Source organism: Pungitius pungitius, chromosome 5 (genome assembly GCF_949316345.1).
Source record: "Pungitius pungitius chromosome 5, fPunPun2.1, whole genome shotgun sequence".
Classification (NCBI taxonomy): Eukaryota; Metazoa; Chordata; class Actinopteri; order Perciformes; family Gasterosteidae; genus Pungitius; species Pungitius pungitius.
This window is the reverse complement of record NC_084904.1, coordinates 21,279,507-21,293,965: the sequence shown is the minus strand read 5'-3', so window position 1 is coordinate 21,293,965 and position 14,459 is coordinate 21,279,507. Positions and strand designations below refer to the sequence as shown.

At 48.5% G+C, this 14,459-nt stretch overlaps 1 protein-coding gene across 1 annotated transcript; it reads left to right on the top strand.

The window, feature by feature from the left end:
* Positions 1–8,680: 8,680 nt before the first annotated feature.
* Positions 8,681–11,432, top strand: xbp1 (X-box binding protein 1). Its single transcript, XM_037483067.2, has 5 exons — positions 8,681–8,998; positions 9,499–9,595; positions 9,849–9,965; positions 10,057–10,223; positions 10,312–11,432. The coding sequence occupies exons 1-5, from the start codon at positions 8,775–8,777 to the stop codon at positions 10,487–10,489; spliced, it is 783 nt and encodes a 260-aa protein (XP_037338964.1). The 5' UTR covers positions 8,681–8,774; the 3' UTR covers positions 10,490–11,432.
* Positions 11,433–14,459: the final 3,027 nt, after the last annotated feature.

Below are 14,459 nucleotides of genomic sequence, written 5' to 3'. Positions count from 1 at the left end.
TCCATCCATCCATCCATATATCCCTCTATCCATCCATCTATCCATTCATCCATCTATCCCTCTATCCATCCATCCTCCATCTTTCGATCACCTTCCTTTCTCTTCCCCTTTGCTTCTCATTGCACATGGAGACGATCCACTTGCACAAACAACATTGGCCCAGTTTTTAGACCGATCAATCTCCAATTTCCTTTTGATCTCTGAAGGCAGTTGACGTGAAAACTGGCCTGACAAGCTAATTACAGATCATTTCAGGCACTTAACCAGTCTCTAATTGTTCAAATGTAATTTGGCATAATTTCTATCTGCAGATAGTCAAGCCAGTGTCTGCATGGACAAAAAGTCCTAACACGGAGCCACTTTCTGATTCGCCATGGATTTATTGACAAAGCTTCTTGCTCCACTCTTAATCGTCCTGCATTTCTCCTTCAAACTCTTGCTGTTATGCTGCAAAAGTAGACAATTATTTCTCAGTCCGTCTCCGAGCAGCATAAAGAGTCTTTTGTGAAACCTCCATGCTGACCAGTTCCTGGAGGAACATCTTCTGCCTGGTGCCTTTTCTCTCAGCGTGTCAGACTGTTCATTATGTGTCATCATGTCAGTTCATCGTGTGCCAATAAGCCCAGCGAGTCCTGAAAGGACTCAGTGGAAGAATGGATACACACACGCTATCTTTTCTTTACGTACAATGGAAGACAATCTGCTCTCTGTGACTGAACAATTCAAGAAAAGAGCTCATAGTGCCACGTAAGTGATGTCGATACCGTCTTCTAGGATACGAGACGTTAAGGGGACTGGTGTAATCTCCCGGGTTAGTCCAAAAGTGGGCTCTTTTTTTGGGGCCCTCGCCACATTGTTCTGCATGGAATCGAATAATAAGAGCAGAACAAGGCCTGTTTCTGATCATTCTACAGGCAGCGTGCTTATGAAAACCAAGTGCGAGGACTTTTGAGGTCAAGAATGCGGCCGCCTCTGCGCTATGGTCAACATGTGTTGGCACTCAAAGAGAAAAATAGAGGAAAAGGGAGGGTATAAAACGACCCAAAGCCCTATAAAAAAAAGTCTTCGGCGTCTTCGGCGTGACGATAGTTTACCGATCACATCGGACGTCCCTCGGTTTTGAGAAGCCCGATCCGCGGCCACATGTCCCCGTGACAATTAACACTGAGACACAGATGCATCATGACTGTGAATGAATAGACGTCTGAGGCACAAGGCCTGCAAGCTCAATCAGGACATTAAATTAGATGTGCAGCCTGCTAATGGACCACAAAGTGCATTAAGGCAATAAATTATGTTGATCCAATTACTCACAGAGGCCCTTGTGCCTCTCTCACTGCAAGCCTGCCCTCTGCTGGTTGCTTTGTTCTACATGCGTTGAAACATTTAATGATTGCCCTGCTCCCCCCCCCCCCCCCCTCTCTCTCTCTCTCCATATGTGCTTTTCATTGGATAGCAGCTGTGGATCCTCTCCTGACACCAGTGTCTAAACGGAGTCCCCCTGAGCAGAGTCAGCTGTGCACTTGTTTAGGCTGAGAGGGTGCGGAGGGTGAGGAGGACGTTGAGGGATGAAGGCTGGATTTCTATTTGATGTTTCTAGTGGAGCTCATGGAAGTGAGGCTCACTCTCGTGATCGGGATGTTAAGGAGCTGGGTTCTCTCTGTCATCGTGTATTCTATTATAAAATTGAGCCATTTACTGTGCTCACGTGTCTGTGTTCTTCACTCATTTACGCATTTCCATACATCCTTATCGGATATAACTGCAATAATACTTATTGCTTGTGCCCCCCCCCCCCTCCCCTCTATCTCTTTTCCAGCCAATCAAGAGAGAGTAACAATCTGTCCTTAATTGACATGCCTGGATAAAGGGATAAATGTGGTAGAAACACGTGATCACGGGTTACTAATAATACCCAATGGGAACATTTCAACGTGTTTGATTTGTTCATCGGTGCGACGCGTACCGAGCGCCCCTCCAGGCCCCCACGGACCCCGTGGCCCCCCCGGCCCCTGTGAATTGCCCCTTTGTTGGCACAGTGCTGACGTTGTGTTTCATTGGAGAAAGGAGATGATGAGTGTGTGTGTGGGGGGGGGGGGATTGACATTCATGGCTCCCCGGAGAGCGCATCACTGCAGCAAATTATTACATAAACCAATTAGGGGGCCCCCACAACCCTCCCCTTCTCACCCCCTTGGGCCCTCGTTTGGATGTATGACGAGTTATGAATAAAAGGCGACCCTTCTCAATTCAACGCACTCGAGGCCATGTGACCACTACACCCTTACTTGGTCTGGTCTGACCAGTAGCACGTGGTGGCTAACGCTAGCAGATATCAAGCAATAACAGATCTACAGATCCAATCACACCCACCCTCTACACGTACACGCACCTATAGGGCCATTTATTAGTGAAAGTTTGATTTAAATGAGGACATTGAATATACATCAGAGGCTAAAGATTAAGATAAAGGAGACTTACAGAATAAGTCAAACAAATGTGTAAAACTCTATACTAGATGTATTAGACCAAACATCATGACACACAGGGACCTGCAGACACAATGACAGCATCTCTCTCCGTGCGTTTAAAAAAGGCTTGTCTTAACTAACTGGGGGGGGCTCTCGCCGCCCCCCCCCCCCCCCCCCCCCCCAGTCGGACCGCCCCCCTCGGATCTGGCCCTGGGGTGAAAGTTGACTTTGAAGTGCAGACTAGACCAGGGGGAGGTATTTCAATAGGCCTCCAGTTCGACACAGGGCTGAAGTTGCAACCTGTAAAGAGGGGGGGGGGGGTCTTTTGAAATGAGGCACCTGTACGTTTGAGGCCTGCAAGAACAGGTAAGTTGAGTCAGATCCAACGCTCATAATCGGTCCTGAGAGGTGATGGGGGGGGGGGGATATATGATGTTTTTACACTCACACAGGCGTTAACATGTTCTCAAAGGACTTGGATGGATGGAATCTGCACTCACACACACACGCACACACACACACACACACACGGCAACGAGACAAGAGGACAAAGAAACGCGGGGTGATTTTGACAAATGAGGGGGAATAACTTTCCTCCCAATAGTTTAATAAATCTCCTCGAGGAGCTGAAAACGTCTCGTCTTCTTTTCTCCCGAGCTGCGAGCAACGCAGAGACATCGTTCAGGCCATCGGCTCTCGGACAAAACAAACACGGAAACGCGTGAGAGCGAGAGGGGGGGGGGGGGGGGGGGCGCCCCGAGTTATGGCCGACGTCAATGATCGGAGAGACACAACGGGAAACAGGAGACAGATGACGACTCCCCTCAAGACGGTGAGTGTGTGTGTGTGTGCGCTAACTGGCAGGAAATATTGCTAAAGTTTCCTATGTTGGGATTTCCGATTCCTCCGAGTTGGTTGATGAGAAGAATCCGACACGCCCATCAATTAAAGTTAAAAAAAAAAGTTAACATTTATTTAAAAGAGACAAAGATACGTGAGCGGTTCGGGCAGGTATACCTGGAGACCCTAAGCCATGACATGAAGCAAATCCCTCAGAGAGTCTGTCAGCTGTCAGTGAGCCCTTTGATATTTCCTCACACCTTAAGAACCGCTCAAAACTGGCTCGTTCAAAGCGGTGATCAGACAGGCTGTGTTTTTGTACTTATTATCACGTTTTACCCCTGTAAGGTCCTAAGAGGTGATATCAGCACAGCGTCATGTACGACGTTGGCCCAGGCTAGAAAAAAAATAACACATTCATACACAGACCTACAAGGTCCATCTGTCCTGTAAATACTCAAACATGTTTTTTGAATGTTTCAATGTAAAGTAGCTATTCATTCTTAAAAAATGTTGTCGTCTTGCTTTTAAAAAAAAAACTCTTCAATGTTATTGATTGGAAAATGTACTTTGAAGTGATGGACGGTTCTAGTTGTGTGCAGTGAATAAACAAGTATAATCCCTCCTGCTTGGGAGCACCGACCAACAAAAGGAGCTTCATCAGCATAAACGCCTCGGCTCCTCATTAGGGTTTCATCCCTCGCTGCAGTGACCCGACTTCCCTTTCGTTATTTCCCTCTCGTCTTCATTCGTCTCCTCTGGTTCCTTTCCTCCATCTCTCCCTTTTCGATTGACCCCCCCCCCCTAAACCCACCCACCTCCATCACTCTCAGGCTGATGTCAGAGGAGGGATCTGCATGAGAGGACACGCTGACACACGGTGACACATGTGCCATCCAGTGGTCGGGGGGGGGTGGTTGGGGGAGTTGGGTTCACCACCACTGGAAAAACAGATCATCTTCCCTCCTGGGCCTCTTTGATGTCTGTCAGACTTATTTGGTTCTCAGCTGTTTTTTGCGGTAATGGCTTGACACTGACACACACACACACACACACACTCATTCACAGACTCTCCCACACACACACAGACACACAAATGCACAACAGTTGAACGGGGTATATCAAAGAGACTTTAGTTCAAACTTGGCCGGTGGACACAAACTCCATTTCCCTTGAGAATCAGACCTTTGATCTTTGGCACCGGCGACTCCATTCAAATAATGAGTTGACTGGATTCTCATCGCACAAAGAGACGTTTTTATTCTCATGTCCTTCAACAGCAACACAGTCCTCCTCGTCTTCCTCGGTCTCAGAAACAGCCGCAGACTAATTAGCCCCCAATGCGTATCTATTCAGTGGCTCTCCTGGTGCTTTTCACCGTGTCACGTGACCTTCTTCGACAGATGGAGGCGCGGGTTCCTCGGGGTGAGAGTATTTTGTCAACAGGGATGATACTGTGTCATTGAGAACCGCTCTGTGTGGCAAAGAAAGATCAATTTCCCCACTAATGATGTAACGTTGGAAGCAAAAAAAGCTGCACAAGTTAAGATGAATGTCCCGGTCAGAGCTCAAGAGGAAGAGAAGAGAAGATTGTGTTTGAATGAGTTTCATACAAAATAGGTTGACTTAAATGATGAGGGATTTGTTTTTTTTTTTGTAATTGGAAACATTTGAATGTTTACTGTACATTAAACTTTATCAGAACGGCTCGGCTTGTTATTCTGCGTGTCGTGTGCCGTTTCAAACACCAGAGGGCAGCATAGGGCACGAGATTTCTGCGCGTGCAGCACACGCCAGACTTTAAACGTTTAAAAGCTTGAGTGGAAGGAGGCAAACCTGTAATATCTGATATCAAGAGGCCTATCCATTGCAGGACGTGACTACTGCACATTATCTGCATCCTACACACACCGAAGGAGGAGGAAGTGATCAAAGGTTTCATCATTTCGAGGCCCGCTTGCCTCACAGTTGCATCAGACCGGTGTTGCATCATCGTGCAAAAACAAGATCACTGGAGGGCTGCTTTTTGTCCCTCTCTTGTCCGAGCACATTCTTTTCGGAGAAGATGTTGTTGTGTTGATCAAATCTGATTATGTTGTGTTGCTGGGAAATAAACAGCAAAAATATAAAAGGACGACGCGAGAGAGAGAGAGCGACGGCGTTGGCGATTCTGCAGACGTGCAAGGCTGGAGGCCCTGCAAACACCCCAGTGGATTGTGGGTAGGTAAATGAGGCCCACCCCCTCTCCCCTGCAGTGTCTCTCTCCCCCTATTGTCTCCCCCCAAAACACTGTTTACAGCGCAGACCGACCCGGCAAATGAACAACAAATAAACAAACAAGCATGAGGGTTTCTGCTCTCAGTTACTATGGGAGTGCTGCACGGTGCATATTTAATAAAGAGTTAAATTGGTCACATTATCAACCTGTGGAACAATATTCAGAATAATACAACTCACTCAGGGGGTTCCTCTCTGATTCATTCATTCAGAGGAAAGCTATGAATGCACATTTTGGTGTTGGGTATCATGAGCTCCTTTACATACCCGATCGCCATTCGCCGTTACACGGCCAGTTTGAATACCACATGTTGCCGTTTTTTTTTTTTAATCTGTAACGCTCGTGTTACATCTCTCATCACGGTCACAGAGCCCCGTCTGGAAGAAATGAGGGTGAATTACCCGCCCTGCGATGTTTCTCTTTAACGCCTTTGGGATTGGTCCATTTTGACTTGTGGTTTCCAGGATCCACCCGCTTTAATCACAGGCTCCTTGGAGCTCAAGGGAGGATCCCCTTCTCTGCATACTTGGGTGTGTGTGTGTGTGTGTGTGTGTGCAGAGTCGCTTCAGTTAAGCTGTGCACACAATCCCTCCGAGAGACTCCAAGGAGCATTATCTGAAGCCAGGACATGAAACCAATGATTTGATGCCGACACTGCAAATAATGTCAGTCGCTTGTCTCGTGTTAACAAATTTATTTATAACACAGCAAATATTCAATATAATATACTTGTTCATTTCTATTAAAGAACCCATGCCAACAAACCAATGAAATGGCGTCTTTCAAGAGCCACGCTAGCTGTTTCCCCCCGTTTTCAGTCTTTGTGCTAAGCTACGCTAACGGTCTACCAGGTGTAGCTTCTTTAAGGGACAAAGGAAATCTAAAAATACATTATTGCCTGATATTTTCCGATTTGCTTATGAGTAAAAGGTTCCATGATGAAGAAGGGCCGAGGAGGGGCAGGCCTCGGAGCCTTCCCCACAGGGGGGGGGGCCCTCGCTCCACATTCCTTCAAAACCGGCCAGGCAGCAATCACCTTTCAGGTGAGCCGGGCGAGCCGCTCGGGTCCCGCCGAGTTCAATGACTGCTAATTGTTTGCGCTAACGCTGTTGTGTTACACCCATTTAAGCGCGTAACGCATTGAGAGGATTTTCATTAAGTACTTCTTAGCGAGCCGGGTGCCAGGAGTCCATTGGCAGAGGGGCAACGCCTCTAAAGAGATTAGCTAACCTACCGAAGGACCATTTCACGCTCGTTGTCCCTCACTTTCAATGCTTTTCTATGATTGTAAGTGATTTGAATGCTTCTACTGATACATCTCAGTATGAAAATGTTGAAACACCCGATTTGCATTTTAAACGTCCAGCGTTTTCAGAACGGGAGAAAACTGTTCTACAGAATGTAGAACCAAAGGACGAGATCCACACGAGCAGCGAAGCCGGAACATCTCAGATGCTCTTCATCCCTCGGTGTTGCGGTGTATTGTCACTGCTCAGCGCTTCACTGAGGGGAGTGAAGAAGATCAACCAGAGAGACGGAAGGAAGTGGAAAGCAACGACTTCCCTATTTGCTTTTTGCAAGTCAGTGTAAATGTTCATTCATGTCGCTCCGGGAGTTTTGCCTATTTGCTACGAGGCTCCAGGACACTGTGACACACACACACACACGCCGTCATAAACGCTCAGATGTTGATTCTGTGGTGACGGTAAAACTCGGCAAACAGTCGGTGTTTGCTCTGGCTCCTGTCGGTGCTCCTGCAGAGGGGGAGAAGAGCTCCGGGACCAAAGGGCTCACAGCCGTAAACAGTCAGGGGGAGGGGGGGAGGGGGGGGGGGGGGGGGGCGAAAAAAGAAAAAAAAGAACCTTGAGGATTCCTGGGTACAAAGAAGCATTCTCCTTCTTACTCTTAGTAGTAGTAGTAGTAGTAGTAATAGTAGATGAGTTGTGAGCTGCTTGATTGCATCACTTCCTTTCATTGGCTCCACATTTTAAACTCACAGTTGACAGTTGACCCCTGTCAGCGTGTAGCGGTTGTTGTTGTTGTTGTCACTGCAAACACCAGTTTTGTTGTAGGATAAAGAACTTATTGTGTTTGGTGTTGTGTTTGACTCATTACCGTTCAAGCTAACCACGGTTTCCCTGCACACCTTTGACACCTGATTCATATGAAGTCCAAAATTATAAAAGTCTAAACTGAATGGAACAGAAATGTCTATATTTTGTTCCGTCCAAACTTATTTTGTTATTTATTTCATTTTAGTCACATGGTGACTAAAATGTTTTTTCAGATTTTCTTTTTCATTATATATGTATAAATGAATGATCCAACGTAATAATTATTTTCAAGTAATACTGTAAAAACTGGTTTCGTGGACAAGAAACTGACAAACACATAATTCCTGTGCAGGAAATATGAACCGGGCCTTTCGGGGAAAGCCATTAAGAGCTGTAAAGCTTGTCAAGTGTGTTTGATTAAACTCCTTCATAGGAAAGAACGAGGAAGTGACAAGACGCAAGACAAAGGGCAGAGAGCACAAAGGGTCAAAGTGAAAGTATATCTGCTGTACTGATGAACAATAATGTGTGGCCCTTTGGGCCCGAGTGGCGCTTCAGTTGATATATAAATATAAAACATTGAAGTGATGCTAAATCAGTCACAGCTCTGTTTATCATTACAGAGTAATAATAAAAAAAAGAACAACACGGTATTTCCAGGAAACTGATGGCAGGGGTCTATAACCAACACAGTGAAAGCACTGGTTGTGTATTATGTGTAATATGTGATGGGTCCGATCTGATGCAACTCCTGGAAACTACCAGTATGAAATCCCAGTTTCCCCACACCAATACAAATTACATAATGTTAAATGTTTAAAAGGGCATATTTAAACAGACATTTAAATAGAGACTAATGGGAATTTACCTCCTACCAAGGACTGCGGGTCACTTTGAGTGGCACGACGAATGCAAATTTAATCAACGCGGCGGCCAATCACGGCTCGTAAACAACCTGCGTCACGGCGGCCGGGAGCCAATCGCCTGCCACCACGACAGTAGAAAAAGATCGCAGGCGCAGTGCCTCTTGATCAGCAGTTGAGAATCGCCGGCCATCGGGTAACCAAGGGAAACCCGTCCGAATTCAACAGGGACACCCCGACGGCTTCCGACGTCCAGGACACAGCGGCCATGGTGGTGGTAACAGCAGCAGGCTCCGCGGGGCCCCACAAGGTGCTCCTCATATCCGGCAAGCAGGCCGGCTCGCAGGCGGGCTTCAACCGGCCGATCTCCGTCGTCCTGCCGTCCTCCAGCCCGGCGTCGTCGGACTCGGAGTCCAACTCGTCCGCGGGGCCTCCGATACGGAAGAGGCAGAGGCTCACCCACCTGAGTCCGGAGGAGAAGGCGCTTCGCAGGTGAGTCTTCCCCCCCCCTCTATCATTCAGCATTATTCAGGCGGTACGGCTTCATTTACATTTCGTTTTCGCCGACTATCGCTGACCGGAGCCCCGCGGGGGACACGCCCAAAGAGAGCCCCCCCCCCCCTTTTTTTTTGAATAAGCCATTTAAACACGGAGTAAAAGCGTCGACTCGTCGGCGTTTCTCCGGATATTCCGAGTACTTACACCGGGTGAACCGGTTCAAAACGCCGCACATTTGACCCGCGGGACTTCGGACCGGCTCGTCAGACCGCTTCGCGTTATCTTGAGTGGTTTTTTTTTTTTTTTTTTTGACCGACATCCCGGCGGTGCCTGCGTGGCACCAACATGGCCGCAGGCTGCGCTGCGCCGTGGGGCCCGAGTGGACCTCAAGGGGGGGGGGGGGCTCTCTCAGTCAGCATCACGGAAAAAAAACTGTGCTAAATTCCTGTCCCCCCCCCCCCCCCCCCCCTCTATCCCCCCCTTCCCCTTCCAAGGAAACTGAAGAACAGAGTCGCAGCTCAGACAGCCAGAGACCGGAAAAAGGCCAAAATGGGGGAGCTGGAGCAGCAGGTCGTGGAGTTGGAGCTGGAGGTGAGTTTTTAGATTTTCTTAATCATTTTAATCATCTAATGTATCGATAATATCTAAATAGGATCATTTGATATATTCAGATTATAATCAAGCCATTGCAATACAATGATTGCATTAATTCCCTTTAATAACCTCCTCTACATTCCACCTTGACGTGGTCTAGTTTCACTTGAGCCCTTCATGCTTCACTTCCCCAAACACGGTTGCAGTTTCAGGTACAAACAGCTGCTCTTTTTTTTTGTTTTGTTGGCAGAACCAAAAACTTCACATCGAAAACAGGCTCCTTCGGGAAAAATCGAGTGGCCTGCTGACCGAAAACGAGGAACTGAGACAGAGACTTGGGTTGGACACCCTCGACTCCAAGGAGAATGTAAGTTTGGAGCCGTCTTCTGGCCCTCTTTTTTTTCTTTCTGTGATGGGGACACGGTCTGAATTCCTCCCTTTCTCCTTTCATGCGGCAGGTTCAGGTTTATCTGTCCACGGGGAACGAAGCAGGTTTAGGGATCGGGTCTTCTGAGTCTGCAGCACTCAGGCTACGTGTGCCTCCGCAGCAGGTGCAGGCCCAGCAGTCCCCAAATCTGAAGACTTCTCAATGGATTCAGATGATCCTGACACTACAGACCATGAGGTAAGTCGCGGCGGCGCGGTTCAGAATCCCGAGGCCGTGTCGGGGTCATAGGCTACTGGGCTAATCCCCTGTTTCCTCCCCCCACCAGTCTGATCTGCTCATGGGCATTCTGGACATCCTTGACCCAGAGCTGTTCCTCAAGTCCTGCGAGCAGGAGTGCCCAGAACCGCAGGTGCTGCTGGTCGGAGGGGGGCACCCAGTACCTGCCGCCGCACCTGCGCCTCTGGGGGCCCCATCAGTTAAGCTGGAGGCCCTTAATGAACTGATCCACTTTGACCACATCTACACGAAGCCCGTGGAGGAGGTGGGCGGCGGCGGGCATCGCGACGGCTCTGAGAGCGACACCGAGGAGGAGGAGGAGGACGAGGTGGTAGTAGTGGTGGTGGAGGAGGAGGAGGAGAAGAGCAGCAGCGTCGAGGCAGACTTCCCTGTCACAGGTGATGACGACCTGGTTGCTGAGGAGACGGTCTGCGTCAAAGACGAGCCGGAGGACGAGGTCATCGCCAGCTGTGACGCTCACAGTCCGGCGGATGACTTTTTCTCCGGAGTCTCCCCCGCGGCCCTCGGCGGCCTGGACAAGGAAGCCTGCCTGGCGGACACCTACAGCGACTCTGGATACGAAGGGTCCGCGTCCCCTTTCAGCGACATGTCCTCGCCCCTGTGCTCCGAGAGCACCTGGGACAACATGTTCGCCAATGAACTCTTCCCCCAGCTTATCTGAATCGACCCCCCAGCCCATAAGTTTAAATGAAATATACGTAGTTCAATAACTGCAGATAAGCACACAATGCTTCATGGCAACGAAGGACACCACCTAATCCGCGTGTGTGTGTGTGTGTGTGGGGGCCGAAGTTAAGCACATAATCTCCCTTTTTTAAATGTTTTTATTACAGCAGGTCTGTATCATTTGGCGATGCTGCACTGACTTGCGGGAGATGGAGTTCATGGCGGCTTATTTCGGCTTTAAGATCGATAACAAATCTTTCCCTCGCTGTTGAAAACGACACGTGGGTGGAATCCAGTATTTCTGTAAATGAATAGGGGGGGATGAGGGGAGGGGGGGGGCGACCATTTAAATACAAGCTTTTTATTTATTTGTCTGTTCTGATTCAGAGTCATTGTATGTCCACATGTAAAGACGCTTTCTTCTAATTGTCGACGCTCTCCACGTAGTCTTAATTACTGCATTAAAAAACTTTTTGCATTGCATCTCGTCTCTTCGTCTCACTCATTGCAGTCTAACTGTTATCTAGTGGTGTTTGTCGGAGGCTCCTCAATCAACGTGATCTAAGGAAAGATGGTGCAGGTAATGTTTAACCGCTGCACAGTAAAGGGTTTCTGTCACAGAGCAGTGCAGTAATGGGCCGCCCTTTACTGCTGGAATAAGTATGCTGGGAAGGGATTTACTAAACCTCTAATGTGCGCAAATCACCTGGCCCCCTGCTGACAAACATTATTCTCTCAATGTGGGGTCACGAGGAGAAATTGATTCAGTCGAAGGTCAAACCCAAAACCAGCGTAGAAACCAAATCCTTTCACCTATCTGTCCCATTCTGCAGTGATCTCACATGTGCGGACACAGTATTCCTCTTATAGAGCGACCTTGCTTTCCAGAGAAGGCCTGCTCGGGTTCTCATGTGAGCGCGGCGACCCGGTGGCGGTTTCGCCTTTACTTCCCGTCACAAGTCACTACATGTATCCTGAGGGTGGGAAAAGAGTCTGGGTCACCCCCCCCCCCCCTGCCCCCTCAATGCTTTTCTAATGCTAATCACAATGGTGTTCTCAGAGATAGTGCCCCCCCCCCCTTTATGTAGTTTGGTGAAACCCCCCCAGGGTTCCTGTTGAATGAGCAGATTAGATCACATGTGAAGATGAAACTGATCTCAGCTCTGCCCTCCTGTTGGTGTTTAGCTCCGCTTGGCTTTCTGTTAATGTCATCAGTTATTGTTCTCTGCAGCGTCTCGCTCACATGACCGCTGATTATCTGGAAGAAGATAAGGGGGGGGGGGGCGGGGGGGTTGTAAAATAGACAACTCTGCAATTTCCCTGTAGTCTGAGCTCCATTTTGCTGTTGTGGTGGGTCGAAGGAAACCGAGAGTCGTTGACGTAGATGCACCTCCGCTACGCCGAAACAGGAAGTAGTTCAATTCCTCACCGCGTCGCCTCAAACGTAGAAACCACAGCGTACAGATGTGGAGCCGAAACCAAATACACCCCCAGAAGACCCACTGATCTACTAAACCGTGTTATTTGAAACCACAGGTTGGGTCAAATGTGTTTTGTTTGTTGTCCTTAAAAAGAAAGCTACAATAAAATCAATATTTACATGACCCTCCATTTTTTCTTTTTTTTCCAGTAGGTTTCACTCAAAGCAATACTTGCGAATCCGAGATGCTTTCTGCTGAAAACACGTAAAGCTCCCCAGAAAGCTCCGGGGTGGTTTCCTGCCAGCTGTTAAACTCAAAACAGAAACTATTCAAATCAACGGAAAACCATTTCAAGGCGCTGCATCCAACCAAAACGTTCACAGTGACAACGACCGGCCTCAGGAGACGTTTCTTCGGCTTAAATACAACTAAAAACGGATGTTGACTGACTGAGAAATTGAAAGTTGGACTGGAGGCTTAACGGCAGATACTTTGTGACAAAGTGGCAGCTGCTCAAACGGGTTTCAAAGCAAACAGGCGGGCCGAGGCGCCCGCGTGACACTTTTCTCATGTTGATGGCGAGGGCCGGATGAGGGCCGTCAGTCACCTGACCCCAGATCAGGAATCAGCCCCCCCACCCCTCACAGATTTGGTATTTTGGACACTTCATCAATAATTCAGTCGTCAACAAGCAGCATCTGTCCGTCTCCTGTGCTGCACTCGGTCACCTGATCACGTGACGGCAGAGCGGGCCCGTCCGTCCTGTCGGCCCGCTTCCAGAGCCGCGTTTCCTGCTCCCATTATGTTACCAGTACGTCTGGTCGGTTTTGTCTTCTTTTTTTTTTTCTTCTGTCGGAACATTCCGAATGATCACGTCTTTTGTCCTGTGACAATCCAACGGCTTTACGCACACACACACACACACACACACACAAACACACTTCACGCTTGTGCTCCTGGGGTGGCGGAGTGTGTCCACGCACGGGCCTGATGCCCGGCACCGAGCCAAAGCTCACGGAAAGAACAGCGAGGCGACCCGTGGGGGTGGAAGACGTGTCCCTGAGAGGCGAGAACAGGCAGTTACACAAGTCGGAGACACAATAACCCAGAGAATGAGAAACTGAGATAAGAGTTTTGCCAAAATCGTTGAAATCTGTGAATATTTCCTGAGTTCTCAATGTGAGTCGCAGGCTTTACGTCTAAAAATGATCATTTATCTCAAACAGAGACCTCTTTTTCTATGAAATAAACAAAACGACGGCATGGTCTCAGGAAAACAGTGAGACATTTTCTACATTAAATGGCCGCTGGCTGTTTAATCGGCACCAGCCGGATTCAACTGGGGTGGGGGGTGAGGGGGGGGGGGGGTGGAGCACTTGCGTCACACATTACACAATCCTCCATCGCCATGGTTTCCACTTCCCGTACATGTGGCAGGTCTGCAAGAGGCTGCAAGAGAGACATGAATCACTTGGATTCCTCCTACACAGCGTGGCAGAATCTCCCTTTGAAGCTCTCTCAAAAAGGCGTAACAGAGATTCAGAGCGGATCGAGAGGATTTAAAGCCCACCGCTTATTTTGATATTATCCGAAATGCCTTCTCGTAGCTTTGCTTTGTAGTTTGATGTGCAATTTCATTCAAGCGCCCTTCAGAAAGTTGGCCTTTTTGCCTCTTGCTTTAAACCGCGGAGGCCCCTGAGGCTAAAAGGCTCATCCTTCAGTGTGAGTGTGTGTGTGTGTGTGTGCCAGCAATTACAGAGTAAGTTTAGATATGATCACAAAGCACGGGCACACACCCATGGGCATGCCACATACCGCAAATTCCTGTTTTTCCTCATGGTGTGTCGTCAGTAGGACCACCTACGCTATCTGAGACACCACCCATCCCCCACAATGTGGCAATAGTGAAGAGTCCCACAGTGGGAGAGCCAGAGATCAATAGTGTCCCGGTAAAAACTGTAGCGTGTGCAGGAAAGTCTGACAAAACCAGCCATAAATGCTAATTGTTAGCTAACATGCTCCCCATGACGATGCTAACAAGCAGGGAACACATCCTAATCCTCAAAAATTATGAAAGGAAATGTAATGT

Excerpts from the sequence above, each read along its gene's own strand:
- xbp1 (XM_037483067.2), top strand. The coding sequence starts at position 8,775 with ATGGTGGTGGTAACAGCAGCAGGCTCCGCGGGGCCCCACAAGGTGCTC. Across the intron at positions 8,999-9,498 it reads GAGGAGAAGGCGCTTCGCAG|GAAACTGAAGAACAGAGTCG; the intron begins GTGAGTCTTCCC and ends TCCCCTTCCAAG. Across the intron at positions 9,596-9,848 it reads TCGTGGAGTTGGAGCTGGAG|AACCAAAAACTTCACATCGA; the intron begins GTGAGTTTTTAG and ends TTTTGTTGGCAG.